Raw genomic sequence first — 15,069 nt, forward strand, 5'->3', positions numbered from 1 at the left:
CTTGTTCATTTTATCATGTCTGCCATTTATCTGATATCCAGTTTTTGAACTGTTTGTTAGTTCACTATATTCTGTCCTGTTAGTATTTGTATTCTGTCTGGTATATCTGGTTGTTTAGTAGTTTTCTGTTTCTGTTCTGGTCTGTGACCGACTATGTATATTATGTGTTTTTACGCCACTGCACTTTAGCGCAGGAAGGGACTGGCGCCCAGTTGTCGATCCATCCATTAGGATGGATGGGCAAGTAGGCAGGGAGAGATGTTTTAAGGTCAGTTTAGGGCTCACTGTCCCCCCCCCCCCCCCAGTCGGTCATGACAATATTATGTTGTGTTAAAGGCAAATTTACACTTTATATATTGAGATTGGTTGTTCTTTGCCTATGCCTTCTATTTATAATAGAGATAAAAATTTATATTTGCCACTCTTATTTGTTGGCTGTGTCTGGTATTGTAGCTCAGCCTAATAAAAGTAAATGCAAAAAAGGTGCAATACCAGACACAGCCCATGTTCTGAAAAATGTACCTTTCTATAATCTCAGAAAATACCTTTAAAGTTATTAATCCTCACGAAATATGCCATATATTAGATGTATTAATGAAAGTGTCATCCACGTAAAATGTAAATTATCTAACACAAATCATTGACAATCTCTGCGTAGCATTTACAGTTGAGTTTAGTCTACATCCTCCATATCATTATTGCCGGACACATGCTGTATTTTTGTTTTCGAAGGGGTTTGCTCTGTAGAATCTGAGCAGGCTGCGTCTTGTAGTGACTGTGCAGGAATTTCCCCTGTAGTGGCTGATTTGCTGGCTTCTAATTGTAGACATTGTTGCCTGCTTTCTTCTGCTGTCTGCACGAGAGTATGGGTCACCATAAAAGCTGTTTCCAGATCTCTGATGATTTTTTCATCTATTACAGAAGACTCTGTGACAGACTTTTCATCTGTGGCAGCTGTAGCAGAATCCAGGACCTCAGGTTCCATTTCTTCCTCCTCCTGCTCCTCCACATCTCGTGTCTGAGCATCTTTAATTCTTTTGTATAGTTCAATTCTTTCCTCCTGCAATGCTCTGCAAAGCTTCTCCAACCTCTCAATTTTTGCAACAAAGCACTCATATTCTTTCGCTCTCATGGTTTTCTGCAGAAAAAATAGGACAACAAAGAGATATAGTTATATATTATAAAATAACACATCCGGTGGTTAAGAAAACTAGTGTGTTTCATATACAAACTAAATGGACATGGATATTGTCATGATAGTGATGCTTATATTTAAGGAAAATTGGAAATATGAATATAATAAAACTTTATAATACATTTTTTTATTATGTATCATGTTGTGGAAGTCTGTTATCTATAGACATTTTTTAAAAGCTTTAGATGTTTAACAGCAGCTCCACCATGGTTTTTAAAATCACCAGTTCACTTTACTATTTCTGGCTCTACTCTGTATATTAGAAAGAGGCATAACTTGAATCCCCCTCGCCCTAATTTAAAATCTGGATCACAGCCACCCCATTGCCAGATACATTTATAAATGGATCCTGAATCCTTATAGATCCTACTGACTTATAGCTTTGATTCCAGGAATAATATTGTGGACCGTTCTACGCTAGGTTTCAAAAGTACTCAAGTCCCTGATGGATCCTAAAAATGCTCATAGGAACAGAGCATATGCAAATAGGTCCAAATTCTGTTCTAATCAAATTCTTAATGTATATTTGTAGCAGTCAGATTGCCATTGTTATGATACAGAGCTACAAATCCCCATCGTAGATATGGATTCAAATAATAGATTTCTGGCTTCTTGCAGCCAACATTAGGGAGAGCTTAAGAGGTTACCGCAACCTTTTTTTTTTTTTTTTTTTTTTTACAAAGAGCTCCATAATTATAGAGCATCCATGTAGGCATTCAACATAATTTTAAAATGGAGAACCAACATTTAACATATTAGTGCTACTAGAAGCTCTGCTCCCTTTATAGTTGTGAACTATTTATTGAATTAGAAGCCGATAACCTCTCATCCAAATTTTCAGTTTTCAAACTGTAATGTTTAATAAACTTTTAACCCAGTTTTGCTCAACATCTCAGCATACTGGAGCACAAGAGATTCATTCTGGGAGAGAGTCTGGCTTTGCTAATATTACCCGATCAGGTTTGAAGGCTCTTTAAAGGGAATGTGTCATGAGAAAATTACATATTGTTTAACCCCTTAATGACCAAGCCTATTTTCAGCTTAAGGACCAGGCCAATTTTATTTTGCATTTTCGTTTTTTCCTCCTCGCCTTCTAAAATCCATAACTCTTTTATATTTCCATGTACAGACCCATATAAGGGCTTGTTTTTTGCGTGACCAATTATACTTTGTAATGAAACCTCTCATTTTACCATAAAATGTACAGCAAACATTTTTAGGGAGGAAATTTAAATGAAAACCAAAATTTTTCACCTTTTGGAGGGGTTCGTTTTACCACTGTACAATTTATGGTAAAAATGATAGGTGTTCTTTATTCTGTGGGTCAATACAATTAAAATGATACCCATGGCTAGATACTTTTATATTTTTGTACCGCTTAAAAAAAAATCTAAAACTTTTTGTACAAAATCAGTAAATCAGTAAATCTAAATTCGCTCTATTTTGACCACCTATAACTTTTTCATTTTTCCGTATATTGGGCGGTATGAGGGCTAATTTTTTGCGCCGTCATCTGTACTTTCTTTTAGATACCACATTTGCAGATATAAAACTTTTAGATAATTTTTTATAAATTTTTTTGAATAAAATGTGACAAAAAAGCTGAATTTTTGGACATTTTTTACGTTTACGCCATTCACCATACGGGATCATTAACATTATATTTTGATAGTTTGAACATTTACGCACGTGGCGACACAAAAAAAAAAATGTTTACGCTTTTTGGGGATAAAATGGGAAAAATTGACAATTTCCATTTTTATTGGGGGAGGGGATTTTTCACTTTTTTTTACTTTTTATTTTTTAAATTTTCAATTTTTTTTTTACACTTTTTATGTCCCCATAGGGGACTACCTATAGCAATCCTTTGATTGCTAATACTGTGAAGTGCTATGCATAGGACACAGCACTGCTTGGTATTATCAGTGATCTTCTGCTCTGGTCTGCTCGATCTCAGACCAGAGCAGAAGACCCCAGGAGATGGCCGGAGCCAGGTGAGAGGACCTCCGGCCGCCATAACAGATGATCGGATCGCCGCGGCAGCTTTAAAGGGTCATTTGTGGACTTGTAGGGATGGCATCAAAGAGTAGGCTCCCTTCCTTCCAGAGGAGGGCTATTTTGTGAAATATTTCCAAGTGGTGCTTGCATTGTCTACTCCATTTGCCTTTTGGAACTCTCCTCTAGGAGAAAATTTAGCCCTTTAGTGTTTAAGAAAAGGAAGTAAATGTTGTATTTTCAGGTTTACCTATCATTCGCCCTATTTAGAAAGTGATATGGAACAGTGGGTGAGGTTTTCAAATTTAATGCCACAAACAAATTCAACACACATGTTTTAGAAAATGTAAAATGATGCCACGTGTGAATCCATCTTTGAAGAGGTGGGTGAGGTTTCCATACTTACCGTATATACTCGAGTATAAGCCGAGTTTTTCAGCACGATTTTTCGTGCTGAAAATGCCCCCCCTCGGCTTATACTCAAGTGAACTATCCGCCTGTCAATCCCTTCTCAGTGGTCTTCCACCTGCGGACCTCCAGATGTTGCAAAACTACAACTCCCAGATGATGGTTCTCCGGGCATGCTGGGAGTTGTAGTTTTGAAACATCTGGAGGTCCGCAGGTTGAAGACCACTGCCGGACCTTCGTCATCATCCAGACCCCCCCTTTAGTTTTCTACTCCCTTCCCCTCGGTGGGAAGGAAGGGTGAGCTGGTCCGGGCCATCTTTGCTGCAGGGACCGTCTGGTGGGGAGGGTTAGTCGTTCCGGGCTGTCCATGGCCAGCTCACCCTTCCTTCCCACCGAGGGTAGGTGAGTAGAAAACTAAAGGGGGGTCTGGATGATGACGAAGGCCCGGCAGTGGTCTTTAACCTGTGGACCTGTGGACCTCCAGACAGCCGATGGCTGTCTGGGCATGCTGGGAGTTGTAGTTTTGCAACATCTGGAGGTCTGCAGGTTGAAGACCACTAATTGAAGGGATTGACAGGCGGTGATGATGAAGGGGGGGATGATGACGGGGTGATGATGACGGTGGTCTGGATGATGACAGGGTGATGATGACGGGGGTGTTAATGACGGGGGTCTGGATGATGACAGGGGGGGGGGGATGATGTATTTCCCACCCTAGGCTTATAGTCGAGTCAATAACTTTTCCTGTTTTTTTGGGGTGAAATTAGGGGCCGCGACTTTATATTTGGGTTGGCTTATACTCGAGTATATACGGTAGGCTTTTTCAATTGCAGATACATTCACACATGTTAAGTGCAGAAGCAGTAATACTCTTTTTAAAATCTTGGACTATATTGACCCACATATGAGTACGTAAGGGTCACATACAGTGAAACGTCTCCATAGGACCACCTCTTGGAGAAGACATATTCTGCATAGCTTACCCTCATACAAGATCACTTTTAAATGCAATAATGGGTAGTGTTCTCAAAGAGGTTTTAATGTATTTCTATATGAAGTCAGAATTTGGTTTTATAAGGTTGAACACATATACAACAGGTCAGAACTGGCATAAAGCTGATGCCTGCTTAACAGTATATAGATATATTATTTATTATCACCATCATGTTAAAGACATCTCAATGAAGGACACCTTACATACTCATTCTAGAACATGATTAATATATTAGCTCCTTAATGTTCATCATTCAGAATTTGACAAGTATATTTCAATAATCAATTATCTTCTGGTTTACTTTATTTTTTTAGATCAATAATCATTATGAAATGTACGGCACATGTCAGAGTCAAATAAAGTTTGCTCTATAAGTAGCTAAATTCAATGAAACTGTCAGGATATAAAGAAAAAGCTAGCAATCCTGCACTGCTGGCTATGAGGATCCTCACCTCTTCAATCATGTCCAGCAGAGCTTTATTACAATTTTCAAATCTGGTTTTCCAGGTGTTTGTGTCTTTTTCTAGTTTCTTGATCTTCTTTGTCATCTAGAAATTTATTACACAAATTCCAGTTAGCACAGATTCATAAAAACAAATGACTGGATGCTGCAGGAATAAAATGAACAAGGTGTTGGAAAAGAAAATGTCACCGCTCTGAAGTGATCACTGTATTTTGACAAAGGTAATTACATTTTATGTCTGCTGTTCAAAGAGAGAATTTATCATGACATTAATATTTTACAAGGCTGTCTGCTCTTTGAGAGCAGAGATTATTTATCTTGCATTAGGAACAATACTTTTGTTTGGTAACGTATAAATTCCAAAAGAATTCTCCAGCATACAACATGTCCCAATTTATTTGTGTGCTTATATATGGAATGGTGCTATTTTCTCTCTATCATCTAGTAAGTATTGCTTTAAGAACAATGTAGCAAGTTACTTTGATCATATGTAACATTTAAAATAAGCCATACAAATTGGATAATTGTTAGCCAAACCTTCCAATTTTGGCTAAACCATTCGACAGTCTAATCTAATGTGTATAGTGGCCTTCCAATTCTCCCATGAGAGAAGATGTCAGTAGAGTGATGAATCAGACAGTCTTAACCCCTTAAGGACCCAGCCAATTTTCACCTTAAAGGAGTAGTCCAGTGGTGACCCAGTGGTGAACAACTTATCTCCTATCCTTAGTTTGAGATCGCGGGGGGTCCGACCGCTGGGGCCCCCTGCGATCTCCTGTACGGAGCCCCGACAGCCCGCGGGAAGGGGGCGTGTCGACCTCTGCACGAAGCGGCGGCCGACACGCCCCCTCAATACAACTCTTTGGCAGAGCCAAAGCGCTGCCTTCGGCAATCTCCGGCTCTGCCATAGAGATGTATTGAGGGGGCGTGTCGGCCGCCGCTTCGTGTGGGGATCGACACCCGCTATCTTGCTGGAGAGCCGGGGCCCCGTACAGAGAGATCGCAGGGGGCCCCAGCGGTCGGACCCTCCGCGATCTCAAGTTTTTCACCACTGGACTACCCCTTTAAAGGAGTAGTCAGGTGCTCACTCTTCTTATTGTATCCGTTCCGGGCTGCAGAAAAAAAGAAAATAAGCTTTCTCTTGCCTGCCTAGGCTCCCCCAGTGCTCCGGTACAGGCGATCGGTCCCGGGGCTGCATTCTTCTTACTTCCTGTTAGCCCGGCACATCACACGGAGCTTCAGCCTATCACTGGCCGAGGCGGGACATCGCTGCGGCTCCGTGTGACATGCTGGGCTAACAGGAAGTAAGAAGAATACAGCCCGGGGACCGAACACCTGTACTAAAGCACCGGGGAAGCCTAGGCCGGTAAGAGAAAATTTGTTTTCTTTTATTTTTAAGCCCGAAACGGATAAAATAAGAAAAGTGAGCACCGGACATCTCCTTTAAAGACCCGGCCATTTTTTGCACATCTGACCACTGTCCCTTTAAGCATTAATAACTCTGGGATGCTTTTTCTTTTCATTCTGATTCCGAGATAGTTTTTTTGTGACATATTCTACTTTATGTTGATGGTAAAATTTTGTCGATACTTGCATCATTTCTTGGTGAAAAATTCCAAAATTTGATGAAAAATTTTAAAATTTAGCATTTTTTCAACTTTGAAACTCTCTGCTTATAAGGAAAATGGACATCCCAAATAAATGATATATTGATTCACAAATACAATATGTCTACTTTATATTTTCATCATAAAGCTGACATGTTTTTACTTTTGGAAGACATCAGAGGGCTTCAAAGTTCAGCAGCAATTTTCCAATTTTTCACATTTTCAAAATCAGAATTTTTCTAGGACCAGTTCAGTTTTGAAGTGGATTTGAGGGGCCTTCATATTAGAAATACCCCATAAATGATCCCATTATAAAAACTGCACCCCTCAAAGTATTCAAAATGACATTCAGTAAGTGTGTTAACCCTTTGGGTGTTTCACAGGAATAGCAGCAAAGTGAAGGTGAAAATTCAAAATCTTCATTTTTGACACTCGCATGTTCTTGTAGACCCAGTTTTTGAATTTTTACAAGGGGTAAAAGGAGAAAAATCACTGTAAAATTTGTAACCCAATTTCTATCGAGTTAGGCAATATCTTATTTGTATGTCAAGGGCTCTGTGGGTGCACTAGAGGGCTCAGAAGAGAAGGAGCGACAATGGGATTTTGATAAGTGAGTTTTTCTGAAATGTTTTTTTTTTTTGGGGGGGGGGGGGGGGGGCATGTAACATTTAGGAAGCCCCTATGGTGCCAGAGCAGCAGATAAAATAAAACCACATGGCATATTATTTTGTAAACTACACCTCTCAGGGAACTTAACAAGGGGTCCCGTGAGCCTTAACATCCCACAGATGTTTGATGACTTTTTGTTAAAGTTGGATGTGAAAATAAAAATTTTTTCACTAAAATGCTGATTTTTACCCAAATTTTACATTTACAAGGGTTAATAGGAAAAAATGTCCCCCAAAATCTGTAACCCCATCTCTTCTGAGTATGGAAATACCCCATGTGTGGACATCAAGTGCTCTGCGGGCGCACTACAATGCTCAGAAGAGAAGTGCCATTGGGCTTTTGGAAAGCAAATTTTACTGAAATGGTTTTTGGGGGGCATGTCACATTTAGGAAACCTCTATGGTGCCAGAACAGCAAAAAAAAAACAACCACATGGCATACTATTTTGGAAACTACACCCCTCAAGGAACGTAACAAGGGGGGTACAGTGAGCCTTAACACCCCACAGGTGTTTGACGACTTTTCGTTAAAGTTGGATGTGTAAATAAAAAAAAAATTCTCTAAAATGCTGGGTTTTCCCCAAATTTAACCCCTTAAGGACGCATGATGGCTTTTTGCACCACCAATTCTACTTTGCAGTGACTTTAGTCATTTTACCAAAAAATCCACGGCAAAATGGAAAAAAGATTCATTTTGCGACAAAATTGAAGAAAAAATTTCATTTTGTAACTTTTGGGGCCTTCCGTTTTTACGCAGTGCATTTTTCGGTAAAAATGGCACCTTATTTTTATTCTGAAGGTCCTTTTGGTTAACTCCTTAAGGACGTAGGGCGTACCTGTACGCCCTTCGCCCGGTCCCGGTGTTTAAAACGGCGTCACGCCGTGACCGATCGATCATTGTGCCGCGCGCTGTTAACCCTTCAGAACCGCCGATCAAAGTTGACCGCCGCGTCTGAAAACAAAAGTAAACGCTTTCCGGCAGCTCAGTCAACCTGATCGGGACATCTCGATAAAATCGCGATCTTACGATCAGCTGGGATGCAGGCGGAGGTCTCCTTACCTGTCTCCGCGGCGTCCGATCGTCGATTGATTGCTCCAAGCCTGAGCTACAGGCTTGAGCAATCAAGCCCCTATCTGACTGATCCGTGCAAAGCTATGGCTTTGCAGGGATCAGCATAGGAGATCAGTGTGTGCAAAAAAAAAAGTGAAAAAAAAAAAGTGAACAAAGATCATTTAACCCCTTCCCTAATAAGAGTTTGAATCACCCCCCTTTTCCCATAAAAAAAAACTGTGAAAATAAAAATAAACATATGTGGTATCGCCGCGTGTGAAAATGTCCGAACTATAAAAATATATTGTTAATTAAATTGCACGGTCAATGGCGTACGCGCAAAAAAATTCCACAGTCCAAAATAGTGTATTTTTGGTCACTTTATATCATGAAAAAATTAATAAAAAGCGATCAAAAAGTCCGATCAATACAAAAATGGTACCAATAAAAACTTCAGAACACAGCGCAAAAAATGAGCCCTCATACTGGTCCGTACACATAAAACTATTTGATACTGTCCCTCATAGACGTCTGACAGGTAAGTTAAGGTCTTTGGGTTTGGAAATTTTAGTTTGTAACTGGATTGAACACTGGCTCTTGAATCGTACCCAGAGAGTGGTGGTCAATGATTCGTACTCTGATTGGTCCCCGGTTATTAGTGGTGTACCCCAAGGTTCAGTACTGGGACCGCTGTTGTTTAATTTATTTATTAATGATATAGAGGATGGTATTAACAGCTCTGTTTCTATCTTTGCAGATGACACCAAGCTTTGTAGCACAGTACAGTCTATAGAGGATGTGCATAAGTTACAAGATGACTTGGATAGACTAAGTGTCTGGGCATCCACTTGGCAAATGAGGTTCAATGTGGATAAATGTAAAATTATGCATCTGGGTACTAATAACCTGCATGCGTCGTATGTCTTAGGGGGGATTAAACTGGCAGAGTCACTGGTAGAGAAGGATCTGGGTGTACTTGTAGATCACAGACTACAGAATAGCATGCAATGTCAGGCTGCTGCTTCCAAAGCCGGCAGGATATTGTCATGTATCAAAAGAGGCATGGACTCAAGGGACAGGGACATAATACTCCCCCTTTATAAATCATTGGTACGGCCTTACCTGGAATATGCTGTTCAGTTTTGGGCACCTGTCCATAAAAGGGACACTGCAGAGTTGGAAAGGGTGCAGAGACGCGCGACTAAACTAATATGGGGAATGGAACATCTTAGCTATGAGGAGCGATTAAAGGAGTTACAATTGTTTAGTCTTGAGAAGAGACGTTTAAGGGGGGATATGATAAACGTATATAAGTATATTAATGGCCCATACAAAAAATATGGAGAAAAACTGTTCCAGGTTAAACCCCCCCAAAGGACGAGGGGGCACTCCCTCCGTCTGGAGAAGAAAAAGTTTAGTCTCAAGGGGCGACACGCCTTCTTTACCATGAGAACTGTGAACTTATGGAACAGTCTACCTCAGGAACTGGTCACAGCAGGAACAATTAACAGCTTTAAAACAGGATTAGATACATTCCTGGAACAAAATAAGATTAATACTTATGAAGAAATATAAAATCTCATCCCTTCCCCAATATCGCGCCACACCCCTACCCCTTAATTCCCTGGTTGAACTTGATGGACATATGTCTTTTTTCGACCGTACTAACTATGTAACTATGTAACTAAAAAAGTTATAGGGGTTAGAAGATGAGAATTTTCAACATATAAATTTTCCTGCATGTAGTTATGATTTTTTTTCCGAAGTACAACAATATCCAACCTATATAAGTAGAATATCATTTTAACCGTATAGACCTACAGAATAAAGATAAGGTATTATTTTTACCGAAAAATTTACTGTGTAGAAACGGAAGCCCCCCAAAAGTTACAAAATGAAATTTTTTCTTCAATTTTGTTGCACAATGAATTTTTTTTTCCATTTTTTCGTGGATTTCTGGGTAAAATGACTAATGTCACTGCAAAGTAGAATCGGTGGTGCAAAAAATAAGCCATAATATGGGATTTTATGTGCAAAATTTAAAGCGTTATGATTTTTAGAAGGTGATGAGGAAAAAATCAAAATGCAAAAACGGAAAAACCCTGCGTCCTTTAACCCCTTAAAGACCAAGGACGTACCGGTACATGTTTGGTCCTGCTCTCCTGATATAACGCGGGGTTACACAGGTCATATCACGGCGGGCCCGGCGTCATAGTGAAGCCGGGACCTGCCTCTAATAGCGCGCGGCACCGCGCGCTATTAACCCTTTAGCTGCGCGGTGCCGCTCGTTCAATGACGTGCGCGCAAAAAAATGGCGTGCGCGCAAGAAAATTCCAAGGCCTATCAATGCAAAAATGGTACCGTTAAAAACTTCAGATCACGGCGCAAAAAATGAGCCCTCATACCGTCCCATACACATAAAAATAAAAAAGTTATAGGGGTCAGAAGATGACAATTTTAAACGTATTAATTTTCCTGCATGTAGTTATGATTTTTTCCAGAAGTCCGACAAAATCAAACCTATATAAGTAGGGTATCATTTTAATCGTATGGACCTACAGAATAAAGATAAGGTGTCATTTTTACCGAAAAATTTACTACGTAGAAACGAAAGCCCACAAAAGTTACAAAACTGCGTTTTTTTTTTCAATTTTGTCACACTATGATTTTTTTTTTCCGTTTCACCATAGATTTATGGGCAAAATGACTGATGTCATTACAAAGTAGAATTGGTGGCGCAAAAAATAAGCCATCATATGGATTTTTAGGTGCAAAATTTAAAGAGTTATGATTTTTTAAAGGCAAGGAGCAAAAAACAAAAATGCAAAAACGGAAAAACCCCCGGTCCTTAAGGGGTTAAGGGGTTAAAATGATATCCTACTTATATAGGTTTAATTTAGTCGTACTTCTGAAAAAAATCATAACTACATGCAGGAAAATTTATACGTTAAAAATTCCCCTATAACTTTTTTTTTTTTTCCACGTACGGACCGGTATTTTTGCGCCGTGTTCTGAAGTTTTATCGGTATCATGTTTGTATTGATCAGACTTTTAATCGCTTTTTATTAATTTTTTCATGATATAAAAAGTGACCAAAAATACGCTATGTTGGACTTTGGAATTTTCTTGCACATAAGCCATTGACCGTGCGGTTTAATTAATGATATATTTTTATAGTTCGGACATTTCCACACGCGGCGATACCACATATGTTTATTTTTATTTACACAGTTTTTTTTTTATGGGAAAAGGGGGGTTTTTTTAGGGAAGGGGTTAAATGACCTTTATTAACTTTTTTTTTTTCACTTTTTTTTTGCAGTGTTATAGCTCCCATAGGGGGCTATAACACTGCACACACTGATCTTTTACCCTGATCCCTGCAAAGCCATAGCTTTGCATGGATCAGTGTTCTAGGGGCTCGATTGCTCAAGCCTGTAGCTCAGGCTTGGAACAATCAAACGCCGATCGGATGCAACGGAGCAAGGTAAAGGGGCCTCCGCTCATGTCCAAGCTGATCGGGAAATCGCGATTTTATCGCGATAGTCCCGATCAGCCCAACTGAGCTGCCGTAAAGCGTTTACTTTCATTTTAGATGTGGCGATCAACTTTGATTGCCGCGTCTAAAGGGTTAATATCTTGCGGCACAACAATCGGTGCCGCACTCTATTAGCCCAAGGTCCCGGCTATCATTAGCTGCTGGGACCAACCCGATGTGATGCGGGGTCACGGTGTGACCCCGCTTTAAAAACCGGGACCAGGTGTAGGGTACGCCTTATGTCCTTAAGGAGGTAACATTTTTACAAGGGGTAATAGGAGAAAATGACCCCTAAAATTTGTAACCCCTTCTGAGTATGGATATACCCCATGTGTGGACATCAAGTGCTCTGCTGGCGCACTACAATGCTCAGAAGGGAAGGAGCGCCATTGATTTTTTGGAGAGAGAATTTGGTTGGAATAGAAGTCAGGGGCCTTGTGCTTTTACAAAGCCCCCTGTGGTGCCAGAACAGTGGACCCCCCCATATGTGACCCCATTTTGGAAACTACACCCCTCACAGAATTTAATAAGGGGTGCAGTGAGCATTTACACCCCACTGGCATTTGACAGATCTTTGGAACAGTGGGCTGTGCAAATGAAAAATTAAATTTTTCATTTTTACGCACGACTGTTCAAAAAAATCTGTCAGACACCTGTGGGGCATAAATGCTCACTGCACCCCTTGTTACATTCCGTGAGGGGTGTAGTTTCCAAAATGGGGTCACATGTGGAGGGTTCCACTGTTCTGGCACCATGGGGGCTTTGTAAACACACATGGCCTTCAATTCCAGCCTAATTCTCTCTCAAAAAGCCCAATGGCACCCCTTCTCTTCTGAGCATTGTAGTTTGCCCGCAGAGCACTTTACATCCACATATGGGATATTTATATACTTTTGGGGGGCTTTTTTTCCTATTACCCCTTGTGAAAATGACAAATTTGGGGTAACACCAGCATTTCAGGGAGAAAAAAACTAATTTAAAATGTTCATGTCCAACTTTAACAAAAATTTGTCAAAGACCTGTGGGTTAAGGCTCGCGATACCCTTTGTTACGTTCCTTGAGGTGTGTAGTTTCCAAAATGGGTTCACATGTGGGTGTTTTTTTTTTTTTTTGTGTTCATGTCAGATCCGCTGTAACGATCAGCCACCCCTGTGCAAGTCACCAATTTAGGCCTCAAATGTACATGGCGCTCTCTCACTCCTGAGCCATGTAGTTAATCCGCAGAGCATTTTACGTACACATATGGGGTATTTCCATACTCAGAAGAAATTGAGTTAGAAATTTTGGTGGTCTTTTTCTCCTTTTACCTCTTGTGAACATGGGGCAACACCAGCATGTTAGTGTAAAATTTTAAATTTTTTTACACTAACATGCTTGTGTAGCCCACAACTTTACCTTTTCATAAGGAGTAAAAGGAGAAAAATCCCCCCAAAATTTGTAACGCAATTTCTCCTGAGTATGGAAATGCCCCATATGTGGCCCTAAACTGTTGCCTTGAAATACGACAGGGCTCCGAAGTGAGAGAGCGCCATGCGCATTTGAGGCCTAAATGAGGAATTTGCAATAGAGGCGGACGCCAATACAAGGATTGGGCTTGTCTCCAACAAAACCCTATAGCAGTGTTTCCCAAACAGGTTGCCTCCAGCTGTAGCAAGACTCCCAGCCTGCCAGGGCAGTCTATGGCTGTCCGGCAATACTGGGAGTTGTGGTTTTGCCACCGCTGGAGGCTCTGTTTAGGAAACACTGCCGTATGAGTCGTTTTTCATTTTTATTGGAGGGGGGGGGGGGGGAACGTGTAAGGGGGTGTATATGTAGTGTTTTACTTTTTATTATTTGTTAGTGTAGTGTAATATAGTGTTTTTTAGGGTACATTCACACAGGCGGGGGTTCACAGTAAGTTTTCCGCTGGGAGTTTTAGCTGTGCTGGAAAATTTGCCGCAGCTCAAACTTGTACAAGGAAACCCACTGTAAATCCGCCCGTGTGAATGTACCCTGTACATTCACATGGGGGGGGGGGGCACCCCAAACCTTCAGCTGTGGCAAAATGACAACTCCCAGAATGCACTGACAGACCGTACATGCTGGGAGTTGTAGTTTTACAACAGCTGTATGCACACTGGTGGGGAACCACTGAGTTAGAAAACAGACTCTATCTCAGTGATTCCAACCCATGTGCCTCCAGCTGTTGCAAAACTACAACTCCCAGCATTTACGGTCTGTCAGTGCATTCTGGGAGTTGTAGTTTTGCAACAGCTGGAGGCACACGGGTTGGAATCACTGAGTTAGGAAACAGACACTAGCTCAGTGTTTCCCAACCAGTGTGCCTACAGCTGTTGCAAAAGTACAATTCCCAGCATGCCCAGACAGTCAGGCATGCTTGGCATGTAGTTCTGCAATATCTGGCCCTTCATATGTTGCAGAACTACAACTCCCAGCATGCCTGAAAAGTCCAGGCATGCTAGGAGTTGTAGTTATGCAACAACTGGGGAAGCACAGTAGTGGTAAGTAGTGGTCTCCAAACTGCAGCCCTCCAGATGTTGCAAAACTATAACTCCAAGCATGCCCAGACTGTCCAGGTATGCTGGGAGTTGTAGTTCTGCAACATATGAAGGGCCAGATATTGCAGAACTACATGCCCAGCATCCCTGACTGTCTAGCCATGCTGGACATTGTACTTTTGCAACATCTGGAGGGCTACAGTTTGGAGACCACTGTATAGTGGTCTCCAAACTGTGCCACTTCAGATGTTGCAAAACTACAACTCCCAGCATGCCCAGACAGTCAGTGCATGCTGAAAGTTGTAGTTTTGAAACCTCTGGAGGACCACAGTTTAGAGACCACTACACAGTGGTCTCCAAACTGTGACCCTCCAGATGTTGCAAAACTACAACTCCCAGCATGCCCAGACAGCCTTTGACTGTGTGGGCATGCTGGAAGTTGTAGTTTTGCAGCTTTGAGAAGGCCACAGTGAAGGTCACTTACTGCGATCTTCACTGCAGCCTTCTCCATGCCGCACTTTCCGGCCGCAGTCCTCCTGCTGCAGCCGCTGCTCCAGGATGCCGCCTCCGCCACGTTCCCTCCCCCCGCCACCCGTGACCCCCCCCCCCCCGCTCTGCTCTGACTTCGATCGGTGGGCAGAGCTGGGAAATGAAC

General features: G+C 41.3%; 1 protein-coding gene across 1 annotated transcript in view; it reads right to left on the reverse strand.

The window, feature by feature from the left end:
• Positions 1-602: 602 nt before the first annotated feature.
• TXLNB (taxilin beta) overlaps positions 603-15,069 on the reverse strand; it is a 90,900-nt gene continuing 76,433 nt past the window's right edge. The window contains exons 8-9 of the mRNA XM_056563337.1: positions 5,045-5,140; positions 603-1,138 (exon numbers count right to left, since the gene is read on the reverse strand). Of these exons, the coding sequence (XP_056419312.1) occupies positions 674-1,138; positions 5,045-5,140 (561 nt within the window). The 3' untranslated portion in view covers positions 603-673. The remainder of the gene's footprint in view (positions 1,139-5,044; positions 5,141-15,069) is intronic.

This window comes from Hyla sarda, chromosome 3 (genome assembly GCF_029499605.1).
Source record: "Hyla sarda isolate aHylSar1 chromosome 3, aHylSar1.hap1, whole genome shotgun sequence".
Taxonomy (NCBI): Eukaryota; Metazoa; Chordata; class Amphibia; order Anura; family Hylidae; genus Hyla; species Hyla sarda.